Genomic DNA, 12,827 nt, shown 5'->3' on the forward strand with positions numbered 1-12,827 from the left:
ATGGCACACTGTCAGATGACTCTCTCTGTGTTGGCCCATGTGCGCCCCTGGCACCTTCAGGATTTTGGAAAGTGACTTTAATGCTGTCATAGTCAGGGAGAAGGGCAGAGATTTCGCTAGAGACTTGGCCTCCTTGTTTTGCTTTGATTTTTGTTTTCTTTTCCCCATTTTCTTAACCTGGAAGCAACCCATTTCTCATTGTTCCTGAGGACAAGGTGAAGACCTACTAACAGAAGCCCAGGGGCAGAGGAGACACCTTTGGGAACTGTCCCACCACCGAAATGCCTGTCTTTCAGGGGACAGCTCAGTGTCACGTCTTCTAGGAAGACTTTTCCAATGATGCCCAGATGACGCTAGAAGGCGTGCATGTCCCTGTGGCACCGAGCCCCTCCATCGCAGCATGATCCTGACCTTCCTTCTCCCCGCCCACCCCAGTTAAACCGCGAGCTCTCGGTGGGCATGGCTGAATCTCGCCGAGGGTTGGCACCTTGGTGCTGGGGGAGGCCCTGATCAGGTGAGGTGCTCGCTGCGTGAATCAGGGTGTACCAGCCTGAAGACGGGCCTTGACTCCATCGTCACCGCTCACTGCCAGCAGAGTGTCCCAGACAAGCCTAGAAACCTGTACGCTGGAGGGCGGAAGCTGACGACCATCACGAGGGGCAAAGCTGTGGAAGGTGACACGTCACACTTGAAAGCTGACTTGAGCCTGCCTGTCACCTACATGCTTCCAAGAGAGTGACGAGGTCACAGCATGGGTAGCCCAAGCACTTGATAATTTGCACAGCAGTTCAGTTCAACCAACACTTACTACTACTCTGTTTTGGTCACTGGTGTACAGAGTGAATGTGTAAACAAGTCATTGAGGTATGAAGTGATAAGTCCTCTGAGTGCAGATAAACATAATTAATCTCTCTCTCTCTCTCTCTCTCTCTCTCTCTCTCTCTCTCTCTCCCCCCTTCCTCCCCCCCCCCCCCCCAGCGCCCGCTATGGGCACTGGCATAAGAATAAGGCCCCAGGGGAGTACCGCAGTGGTCCCCGCCTCATTATTTTCATCCTTGGGGGCGTGAGCCTGAACGAGATGCGTTGTGCTTATGAGGTGACCCAAGCCAATGGAAAGTGGGAAGTGCTAATAGGTGAGTGGGGGCATGTGTTCTAGAGGGAAGGGGCTGCTTCATCGCACTTCGATCCATTCCATGCTTTGGTGTTTCATTCTGTCTTCACTTCTCCATTGCCCCTGCAAATATAGTCTCTAGACATATTCGGGGACGGCAGTAAAGGGGCGAAGGGTTCTTTCCTCGTGTCTGCACTGTGTCTCATGGTGAGAGGCAGCTGCAAGCGGTGGGAAGTGCCTGATCACAGACACCGACAGACCCAGGCTCCCATTCTTGCTCGGCCACTGCCAAGTGGGTTACCTTGAGCAAGCACCCCACCTCTCCATGCTGCGATTTCCTTACCCAGCCAAATGGGGTTGTGAATACCCGCTTACAGCTTTGTACTAGGCCCGAGGTGGGACCTGTCTCTTTGCTGGCATTGGGCCTCCTGTTCCGAAGACGCTCAGTGAATGGAAGGTAAATTATCGCCCCCTCCTTTACCTGTCAGTTGCAGATAGACAGACACAGTGTGTGGGCAGATACCGCCCGAAACACACGGGCCTGACTCCTGGACTCTGCTGAGGGTTCCCCATCAATTCCGGTTCCTACGACTCCTAGGTCTGCTATGTACCCTTTCTGGTATTTCCTGCTGGTTTTCCAGAAGAAAGGAAGCAACTCATTAGACCTGACTTAATGCAGCAGAAGATTTTATACCTTTTTCCTGCCTGTAGGAGCTTCCAGTTTCTAGGGCTGGAAGGGGAAGAGTGAGCTGAGGAAAATCACGCTTTCTCCAGACGCCTTCCTTTTGCCCCGTCTTGCCCTTAACAAAATGGATTTGCACCTGCCTGGGGCTGCCTCTTGACATTGACTAACCCAAGGCTATGAGCACGTACTGCCCTGGCCTTTCCCCTGATCTCTAGAAGATGTGTCAGTTTTACACCCCTACTTCGGGGTGACCAAATTCCAGTGTGCCCGGCGCTCTCAGAGTGAGCAGGTCCTGCAGACCAATCCACGTGGCCATTCCTGGTTGTGTCAGGATGGACCTGTTACTGTCAACCCCCTTTCTAGATACCACACCATTCACTGGAGAGATTGGATATCCTCTCCCTCCCCTCCCCACTCCCTGGAGCTTCCCCGGCGGGTCACCCTTTCTCCCCGTATCGTTTTTTTCCTTTTTGTTACATAGACGCTGGGATAAAGCTCTCTCTGTCCCCTGCTCGTGTGTATGTTGCATGCACGTGTCGGAGAACTCTCAGCTCAAACACAGCTTTGCGGGGCCGAAGCTGTCACGGCCAGGCTTTGGTGTAAATTTCCCTCTTCAGCTTTGGTCCTGACTTGCAGTTCCCTATTGGGGGGTGGAACCCTGGGGAGATAACGGTGCCCGTGCAGATCCACGGAGGGGCCTTGCGCAGACAGCTGACGTCCGCAGTGTGGCCTCACCCGCTTGGTGCATGCCGGCTGTCCTTGCGGCCTGTGTGCGTGTGCACGTGCGCGTGCTCGCGTCTTGCTTTCTCATACCTCATTGGCTGCATAAAACGTAGGCCTAACTTGGCATGTTCCTGTAACGTACCTTTGTTCAAGCAGTCAGCTGGCCTCTGTTCTCCCGCAGGTTCTACTCACATTCTTACTCCCACCAAATTTCTCATGGACCTGAGACACCCCGACTTCAGGGAGGCCTCTAGGGTATCTTTTGAGGATCAGGCTCCAACAATGGAGTGAGAGCCAAAGAAACAAAGTAAAAGCAGCTTATTACAGAAAAGAAACTCTTCCACTCTGAAGGGTTTTCTTTGATTATTCCGTCACTCTTTTTCTTTATTTTTCCCTTTTCAGTTTATTTATTTGATTTCCTTTCAACAAGAAAATGCTTGCAGTTCTTAACACCGATTGAAAATGTGTCCGATGCTGCCTTCACAGACCCTGCCGCGAGAGCCTCTGGGCCCCGGCCTGCCAGCTCACTCGTGCCCTGGGTCACCTGCTGCTCAGTCAGGCAGTGCAGCCCCCTGGGTTGTAAACCAAAAATGATCATGACTGCTATGACCAGTCCTTCGGAGGGACTGGAAGCCGAAGGATGCCGGAGGCACGGCACGCAGGCCTACCGGCCCGGGGTGTATCTGTGGGCACCAGGCAGGGAACGCGTAGCGTCCCGCTCGTGACATGGTGTGGGAAGTTGTGAGTGAGGCCAGTAGGCGTTCAAGGGACTGTCCTGTCCAAGAAGGCAGAACTCCAGTGGAGAGATCCATGGGCACCTGATCGTGGGGAAGGCTCATTGGAGTGCGTCAGGATAGACTCCACGTCAGTGGTAGTTAGACACGTAAATTCCTTTTTTCCGGCGCAGGCACTCGTCCCAGGGACTGTTGCTAAGGGGTGACAGGGTCACGAGCCACCACGTACTTGATGAACTCCAGCCACCAGTGGAAATCTCGTGTCTCGTGTTCATCTGGGGCAGATGGCCCTTCGTAGTCATTTACTCTCTCAGTAGTTGCTTTTATTTTCATTCTCCTGTGGGTTTTTTTCCAGGGTTGAGTTATCACACCCCTCTCTCTCACTGAAGTCTGTTAGTGAGATCTGAGAACCTTTGGGTAAAAATCTGTTCATAACGCGGTGTGCTGTTCGAAAGAGCGTCTTCTCTCTCCCACCACGCTTGTGCCTTTACCTGTTACCCAGGAACCGGCATCTGTCTGGTGGATTATCCAGACTTTATTCTCATCCTCATCCCTTCCCTTCTCTTGCGTCCCTCATATGTCCCGGGAACCTCCTGTGAAGTGTTAAGTGGCAGACGCATACTGAAGAACTCCATTGTAGCATTAGTTATTCTGTAGTTTCCTCACACAGCCTGTGAGGAGGCCACACTCTGTGCACCTGCCCTCATGTACTTCACCGACGACGTCCCTGCCCCTCTCCCGCCCAGACTGACATGTGGCCTGGTGAGTCAGAGAGCATGAGTCACCTGGAGCAGTCGGGAGGCCTAGACTCTTGCCCCGGTCCTGCCAGGAGCACATGTGGGACTGCAGGAGGTCCTTCCCCCGCCCCCCAACCAGGGCACAGAATGCAGAATGCGGGGGGGCTGGGTCCTGGATCACAGGGCCCCAGGTCCTGGGCTCTGACTACCTAATTCAGCAACTCGGATCGGGTGCCTCAGCGCTTGCGGTCCTGCCCTCGTGCACCTGTGCTCTCTGGTACACCTCAGGGGACTGGGCTGTCAGAGCCATGAGCGGGGGCGGGAGGGGGGGGCGGGGCACCAGAAGCATGCTTGTTTGTATAAAGAGAACGTGCTCCATCCAAAACGGGACTCCCTCTAAAGGTCGGGACAGGCAACTGTGCGCTTTGTCTCCTCTCCTTCCTGTGGCCAAGAGACGGCTCCTCCGGGGCACTGGTGAGGGGAGAAGCAGCACGTGGGTCACCTGCACGGTGCGGAGCGGGCTGGCTGTGGCCCTGCGCTGCCTCCCTCTAGACAGTGCCGCCAATGGGCGGTGGATAAAAGCAATTGTGAAGAACACAGCCATTGTTTAGAAGCACCTTGGTTGCTTGGTAATCAGAGACATCTGGTTCTGTGTGCAGATGGCAGGGAGGTGACCGGCATTTGCTGCAGGATGTATTTTCAGACTTACGGAAGGAAAGATGTTCAGTCCAGGCTTTGGTGGTGGCAGACCACTTGCAGGGTCTGAAAGACCTGCAAACCCAGAGCCCGGGGGCTCCAGCTAGGATTCACTCTGCGATCCCCTGCCCCAGAAGCAGCCTGTCCTTTGCAGGCTGGTGTTCTTTGTTTTGTGCTCAGTCAGCATAGGTTCTCGGCTGCCATCTGAGCAAAGAACACAAATACTCGAGTTGTGTACTCGTGGCTTCTGAAATGCTTTTTGGGGCAGTGTCGTGTTTTAGAGAGTTCCTTTAGGAAAAAGCAAGGCACGGAGCCCTAATCCCAGGGAGGTCAGAAGACAGATGAAAATCTGACTTGCCTCCTTCTGTTGTGATTGTCCGGTGACCAGAGACTAGGACAGTGTGGGCCGGGAGCAGGACGGGTTGTCTCCGCCCAGAGTCGATGTCTGCAGTTGTCTGCAGCAACTTAGCTTCTAGGAGATGAGTTTTCCTGCTCGGCAGTGAACGAGAGCATCCCTTGCCGGCTCCCCGCGTGGGTGCCAGCGCCCACTGATCCTCCGGCCCCTCTCTCCCCCAGGTGCCGGGTGAAGGGGGCCGGCTGGGCAGCCGGAGTGCACAGGTGTCCCCAAGCCTCACTTCCATTGCATTAATCAGTCGCCTCCATGTTGTCCAGAAGTGAAGTCTTTGCTTTAGGTTCTCACCCCAAGCTCTGGGGGAGGGTTGTGTTAAAAGTACCAGCCTTGAGGGAATGTCCAAGAGGCTGTTGGAAGCCGGTGGAAGAGCCATACACAGCACTTGCACTTCAGAAAAAGGGTTTGTTTTTTTTTATATTGAATATTTCACTTTATTCCCAGTTGGAGTCAGACAAGTCTCATGTTTCAGTGGGACTCAGATTTGAATCTGTACCCAGAACCAACCCATTGCCCAGCTGCTATTTGAGCACTCACTTGCATGTCCCCTCCTGGGGCCAGGTGTCCAGAAGCGAGACCGACGGCATGACATCTGGGCCCGGCCGTGCCACCAAAGGGCTGCGAACGTGCCCCCTGCCGCTCTGGGCTTCATTCTCCCACCTTCAGGACGTGGGCTGGCCAGGAGCGTGTTTCCAAAACCTGGCAGATCAGCAGACTCTCCTGGGTTGCTCTTGAATGTACACCATCCCTGGTGCCCCCCCGCCCCCCCCCCCCCCGGGTCTTCGGAGTCCGTAGGTCTGTGTCGGCCAAACCCAGGGATGCCTAGACAGCTGACCTGATTTTCAGATTCTGTCAGAGAGGAAGGATTTTGTCCAGGCAGAGCTCTGGCCCACAGCTTTGACAGCCCTTTGGGTGACTTTGTTTTTGGAGACACCCACTCACATTTCTCAGTCTTGCAGTCATGTAGCATAAGAGGGATGGACCCTCTGTTGCGGTTCTGGAGGACCGACATGGGCCCCCTGTGGGTTCTAAATGTGGGTTTGCGATATGTGTATCCCAAACGCACCCAGCTCCGTTCGCGGTATTTGTGGTGGTGAAAACCTTGACCAGGACATTAAAACAGTACAGATGACTCAGTGGCAAGAATTGGCTCTCAGGGGATTCGGATCAACAACAGCTGGTCTGAATCCTTTAAAGACACCCAGTGAGTTAGGGTCCAGGAGTTCCTGAGCCTGTCGCAAAGATACTTGGCCCTGGAAGTTTTCTTCTTTCAGTCAGACTGGGACCACCAGATGGTCAGCCGTCAGGTGATAGAAATTCTAGAGCATGGATTCCTTGATCTCTTTCTGGCCTCCCTCAGGCCGTGGATTTGCCTGCAAGCAGGGGTCAGGAGCAGCTTGGGGTGGGTATCTGCTCAGAGGCTCCCTTTTGATTTTTCCTCTCAGTCGAGTCTACTGTCTCATTTCCTGGAACTCAGCTAGATGGCTGCGGGAGGGCATTAGGGACGGTTTCTCCGGCGTGTTGCCTGTACCTGGAAAACCCCCAAATTGCTTCTGCACAGAGGACCCAGCTGTCTTTCCAGGTGTAGATGCACAGGTTGCATGGAATTGAGGTTGGGAAGGCCCTCATTCTGGCAGTGGTTCACTGTTCAGAATTTGGCAACGTTTATTCCTGTTTTCTCATTTGGGGAGTAGTCTTTGACCTTATTTTAGGACCAGTAGGACGATCAGTGAGGTCAGAGAAATGAGTGTACCTTGGGGGAAGGTGGTCCTGTAAAAATGCCCAGGGACATACTGCTGAAGGCCGCGTGGCCTTTGCTGAAGGAGCCTCGGGTCTGCAGAGCAATGGGTTGGCTTTAGAGCGCAGGGGCTGGTGGAGGCTATAAGCTCAGCACCTCTGGGAAGTAGCCGCGGACTGGTTCCTCAGGACAGTGACAGGGTGACTAGAGCTTGAATGCTGGAGGACAGGAGGTTGGAAGAAGCGAAGCCTCTCATGCTAGAGAGGGCTTCACAAGCTTTCTGCCGGTCCAGACTTGACCAGGAAGGTTCAAGGCCTGCAGTCCCAGCAGTCACGCGTCAGCTGAGCACACAGTGGTCAAAGGCATAGGGACCCTGGTATTCGGAATCACCCCCAACAAGCCAGCCAAAGCCTTCTTTTGCCTACCGTCAGGGTGGCAGTCTGGCACCCTGGTGGTTTCTGTCCCCATTCCCTCGCCTGCACCTCCAGGGAGGCACATTTTCAAGTACGGATCTCTTTTGTTCAGTTCTTCTCTCCCACCGGGACCTCTTTCTTTGAAGCCCACTGCTGCATGTGTACAGGCCTCATGTTCACGCACCAGTCACTTCTGTTCTGTTTGAGTAAAGTCCATGTCCAAACCACACGGTCCATGCATCTTTTTTTACTGCACTTATTAGATTCTCTCTCTCTCTCTCTCTCTCTCTCTCTCTCTCCTTATGAAAAAGGACTTCATTTATTTTTTAATTTTTTTTTTAATTTTTGCAGTAGAAGTATATCTAATTCCATTAGCTTAAATTTTTTGCAAGCATTTCTAATCTCTTACAATGTGCGGTCTCTGCAAGGTAAGGCCTCAGGTACCCTGGCCCTTTCCCTTTCACACCTGAGGTCCCGCCCATCAGGGCAGCACCAGCCGGCTGGCTCCCAGAGGTCAGTGGCTTCCCCAGGGTGCCCTGCCCATCACTTCCTCCCTAGCAGGCGCCATCCTTTCCATACACAGCCCCCTACCGACCCCACCCCCTCCCCAGCCTTCCCCTGCCATATGGTTTGGAATTTCTCTCCCCGGCTGGCTTCGCCTCGAGTGCAAGAGAGAATCAGAAACGCAGCTGCCCCGTCCCCTGGCAGATGGCACTGAGCCCAGATGGAGAGGCGGGCGGGCTCCTTCCTTGGTACAGCCTGGGACCATGCCTAAGTCAGAGGATGTGTTTTGTTTATCTACGGTCCCCAGGTGCCTCCCAGGCCTATTGTGATGTGGACCCAGCACCCAATCCCCACCCCCCTCCCTGCTTCCACTAGACCCAGACCAGGGTGGGGGCGGGGGAACAGATGCAGATCTGGGAACTGAAGGGCAGGAAAGGAAATGCGGTAGAGCCTGGAGCCAGCAAGCTCACTGTCTTTTCTGCCCCCCAGGATCCACGCACATTCTCACCCCACAGAAACTGCTGGACACGCTGAAGAAACTGAATAAAACAGATGAAGAAATAAGCAGTTAAACAAATAAGCCACCCCTCCAAAAAACAAACCCTATTCCCACAGTGCTCCGCAGCCCCTGCTGCTGCCCGCCTCGGTTACTTTGCTGACCCTGTCCCTCCACTGCCTCCCCCAGCTCTGCACGCCCTGGACGGCACTGTCGCCGCTGCGTTCTCGTGTTTAATGATGCCCTCTTCCTGTGTGAAACAAGAGAAAATAATGCATTGTGTTTTTTAAAAAGAGTATCCTCTATATGTGTCCTAAGGGGAGAAGTTCCTGTGTAAGGGACATACTGCTGGAGAAGTTGTGGAACTGTCTAGAATGAGTGGACACCTTCTCCCCATTACTATGATTCCCTGACCTTGTACATAGCCCAGTGTGACATGCGCAGATTGCTTGAGTATGGGAAGGTAGACGTTTGGGTGTTTTACAAAATCTCTTTTGGGTTGTTCCTGTTCTTTTCGGGAATCCCAGAGATGTCTGTTCCTGGAGTATTTCGAACTGAGGATTAATCTGTGGTCTCCACGCCAGTCCTTATCTACCCCTCAGCCTGCTCTCGTCCAGATACGCTTGGCGGTGAATGCCAGGTGACATCATCGTGTGAGGTCCGAGCTGGAAGTGACCTCTTTGGCTTCCCCGGTGGCTCGTCCTCCCCAGGGGCCGTGGGAGGGGCTGGAGGTCCGTGAAGTCAGGCTGGGTGCTGGCTGGCGTGCGGCCTGTCACCGCTCCTTCCCTGGCCCGCGTCCACAGCGCTGTGATCCCAAGGGAAGTAGTCTTGGGGCCTGAGTCACAGGGCCCCAGCAAGCGAGGAGCAAGCTCCCGCCAGGACCTTTGTCTCTTGGAGAAGCAGTTAGGCTGGGGTTTTTGGCCAGACCTTTCCTTTCCTGGGCACCACCCCCCCTACCGAACCTCTGTTTCTCAGTGGGGTCAGCATGGCTGGTGCTCGAGGGCCAGGAACGGACGAGGATGGGACGGGTAATGCAGGCTCCTGGGCAGAGGGCCCTTTCTTGCAGAGAAGGGTCTGTGCGCCTAAGACTTCAAACCGCCAGGAGAACAGCCTGTTGAATTTATGCAGACTCTGTTCAGATCATCCTCAGTTTAAGATACTTCATGATACTTTATTTTGTGTAGCGTGGGGTCATTTGTCGTCGTGGTTGTAAGAGAAAATGATCATTTTATTCTCTGTATAACACTTAGCTCTAGAGCAAAAATGAAAGAAGCAAATGCAGAAAGGGTGTCTCGTCGTCCTCTAGACTCAGCAGCAACTCCGTTCTCCGATGGTGAGCGCACCACGTGTGCTGCTGCTGTGGTCATGAAATACAATGACAGTGGAAGTCACAAAAATGTCCCCTGCCCAGCCCCCCCGCTGCCCTTTAACCCCTGCCAACCGTGTGCATATTACTGTCTCGTGATGTCCTTGCAGACGTGGTGAGTGCTAGTTCCACGCGGCCGCCCGCTTTCCTTTCAGAGCGCGCTCCTCGCCCTCCCCGTCGGATGCTTTGTGGTGTTTTCTCAAGGCTTTGAAATCTCCCCTGCGCACTCGCATTAGTTTTCAGGCCTCTTCTGTCTCCCTTCTCCCCCTTAAGATACCTTGTTTCCTTAGGACAGAACTGTAGGTGCTCGCACTGGTTCGTCTCCTGCTGTCCCTGCTTGTTCTGTCCCCTCCCCTTGACCAGACAGGGCCCACAGTTCGGGGCCTTGTTTGTCAGACATGTTGGGTTTCCTCTCTCTGTTATTTATATAAAAATAATTTATCAAAAGAATATTTTAAAAAAGCTAGTCTGTCTTGAAACTTGTTTACCTTGAAATTATCAGAATCTCAGTGTTGGAAAGTATTGAAGCACAAACATGTATCATCTCTGTACCGTTCTGTACTAAAGCACTCAGTCTAATAAATAAATCGATCCGCACCCATTCACGGTGTCCGGGGCGTCTCCTGGTTTGGTTTCACTTTGGGGAGTCGAAGGAGAAAGGCTTCTGCCGTGGTCCGTTGCAGATGAGACCGCCACCCCGGCTGTGGCCTGGAGTCTTCTGGATCCCCAGTCAGCATCACTCGTAGTAAGATCTGTAATAGCTGGGGCGCCTGGTGGCTCAGTCGGTTAAGCATCTGACTTCGGCTCAGGTCATGATCTTACAGTTCACGAATTTGAGGCCCGCGTCGAGTTCTCTGCTGTCAGCACAGAGCCCACTTTGGATCCTCTGTCCCCCTCTCTGCCCCTCTCCCGCTTGTGCTGGCTCTCTCAAAAATAAACATGAAAAAAAAAAAAAGATCTGTAACTGTCTCACATTTTAGGACAGCCCACGAAGCTTGTCTTGGGCCCCGGGCAGCAACAGGACTCAGCTTGTGGACAAGGGAGCTCTTCCTCGTCTTCTCTCTCCTTACCTGGAGTGTCTCTCTAGCTCGGAGACTGTAGCTCCGAGACTGCAGGCCTCCATCTTGCAGATGCTGCCTGCTCACTGGCAGTGTATTTAGGGCGTGTGAGGAGGTCAATTTATCAACCCTCCCGTTCTCCTCTCTTCCTGCTGCCACACCCTCTGGCCTCATGAGCTCTCCCAGTCAGACGGGGGTGTGTGTCCTGCTGCTCTGGAAGCCGGTTCAGAACCCGGGCAGACGGAGATGGGTTTGGCCCAGCATGGGGAGTACACCCTTGAGTTAGGGTTGGGGTCACACCGGAAACTTGCTGGCATAGGAGGCACAGGGGAGTGGGATTCTTTAGGAACTTCTGATTCTAGTCTTTGGTCCCCAGTGACCGCCTCATTCAAATCCTGATCTTCAAGGCATGAAGACTCCTAACAACTGGAGGCCAGTTGGTGGAAGTTCTACCTCCTCGACCCAGCTGGCTGCTGGTGAGACTTGCCTGATAGGTAATGATGCCAGTGACCATTTACTGAGTTCCTGCTCCGCGCCAGACCCCTCACGCTCTGTGTCTCTTGGGTGAGCCCCCTCCCAGTTTTACAGGCGAGGAAGCCGCGGCCAAGAGCGATGCAGTTAACCCACAAAGCCCACTCCAGCTGGGGGGCATCAGACACTCGTCTTAGGGCGGCAGTTGCTGCCCCAGTAACCAAACCCTGGAATGAGATCCAAGATCAGAATGTTTAAATTCTAAATTGTTCTGGGGGCACCTGGGTGGCTTAGTCGCTTGTGTGTCCGACTTTGGCTCGGGTCATGATCTCATGGTTTGTTGAGTTGGAGCCCCACATCAGGCTCTGTGCTGACAGTGCAGAGCCTGCCTGGGATATTCTCTCTCTCTCTCCTCTCTCTCTTAAAATAATAAACTAAAATAATTCTAAATTGTTCTAAACTGAGTTTACGTTAAAACAAAGTGAATGCTGTTGGCTCCTTCCTTCCAGGGCTACGCATACCCTCCAGGCCCATAGTAGTGGCTTGTTAGTCTCTTCCTGATTGTTTCTGACCTGCTCTGACCCAGGGTTTCTGCCACCTGTCTCCATTCCACCGCCCCCACACCCCCGCACAGAGGCAGAGACCTGGCCCATTTTATGCTCCTGGCAAGAGTCCTGGTTCTTTTGTGTTTACACAGCACAGATGGAGCCTGTGGGCCGCTCCTCCAAAAAGCCTCCAGTGGTGTTAAATATTCTTGGAGGGACGGGCAGTTCTGAAACCAAAGCAGACGATGCTGAACCAGTAACTGAGCAATCCTAAACTAAGACAGGTCAAGGGCCATAGCCGGTCACTCTGCCTTTCCAGGGGGCCAGGTCTAGGCTGGGTGGGGGTGGGAGGGGCGGGTCTCAACCAGGCCCCGTCAAGGGGCCTGTACACCCATCTCAGTGTGATACCAGGCGTTCGCTCCTAAGAGACAGAATGGCAGAGTGACTAGGAGCACAGACCTCGGCCTCGGGCAGGCCCGGGTGGAATCCACTGTCTTGTCCTACCGGACCCTGATGAGGGACTTTGTCCCCTCCTGCGAGGGACGCCTGTGGACGGGTGATGCTGGGCTGGCCCATGGTAAGTACAAGCAGCACTCGATCGGTGCTGATGGTGCTGCTGCTGATCCCCAGCCACGTCTGTGGGGAGAAGAATAAACATGCCCATGCACTGGCGGGGGAAGCATAGGTCCGTCAGCTAGAGAAGGGGTAAACTGCGGCTACTCTGGCAGTTACAGATGGGTGCCCTACACCTGTCCACATGAATAAATCTCCAGAACGGTGTCGAGTGAAAAGATGAAGTTCCAGAAGGACACATACGAATGATGCATTTATGTAAGGTCTTAAAACTGCATAGAGAGCTACATAATGCTATGGATACGTATGTTGTAAATGTGCAAATGCTTGCACGAGAATGATACATCAACCAAAATTAGGGGGCCTCCTGGGTGGCTCAGTTGGTTAAGCGTCCGACTCTTGATTTCTGCTCAGATCACTATCTCCCGGTTCTGAGTTCAAGCCCCGTGTCAGGCTCTGCGCGGATGGTGTAGAGCATGCTTGGGATTCTCCGTGTCCATCTCTCTGCCCCTCTTACCCCTCAATCCCGCTTGAGCTCTCTCTGTGTCTCTCAAAAAATAAATAGGGG

General features: G+C 53.6%; 1 protein-coding gene across 3 annotated transcripts in view; it reads left to right on the forward strand.

Annotated features, from left to right (window-relative positions):
* Positions 1-10,213, forward strand: part of STXBP1 (syntaxin binding protein 1) — a 74,652-nt gene extending 64,439 nt beyond the window's left edge. The window contains exons 18-20 of one of the 3 annotated variants that reach the window (XM_086684097.1): positions 979-1,133; positions 2,701-2,826; positions 8,240-10,213. In XM_086684097.1, the coding sequence (XP_086540223.1) occupies positions 979-1,133; positions 2,701-2,810 (265 nt within the window). In that variant the 3' untranslated portion in view covers positions 2,811-2,826; positions 8,240-10,213. The remainder of the gene's footprint in view (positions 1-978; positions 1,134-2,700; positions 2,827-8,239) is intronic. The other 2 variants (XM_086684098.1, XM_086684099.1) reach the window with 2 other exon arrangements.
* Positions 10,214-12,827: the final 2,614 nt, after the last annotated feature.

The sequence above is a fragment of the Puma concolor genome, chromosome D4 (genome assembly GCF_028749965.1).
Source record: "Puma concolor isolate L17-30 chromosome D4, mPumCon1.1.hap2, whole genome shotgun sequence".
In the NCBI taxonomy this organism is placed as follows: Eukaryota; Metazoa; Chordata; class Mammalia; order Carnivora; family Felidae; genus Puma; species Puma concolor.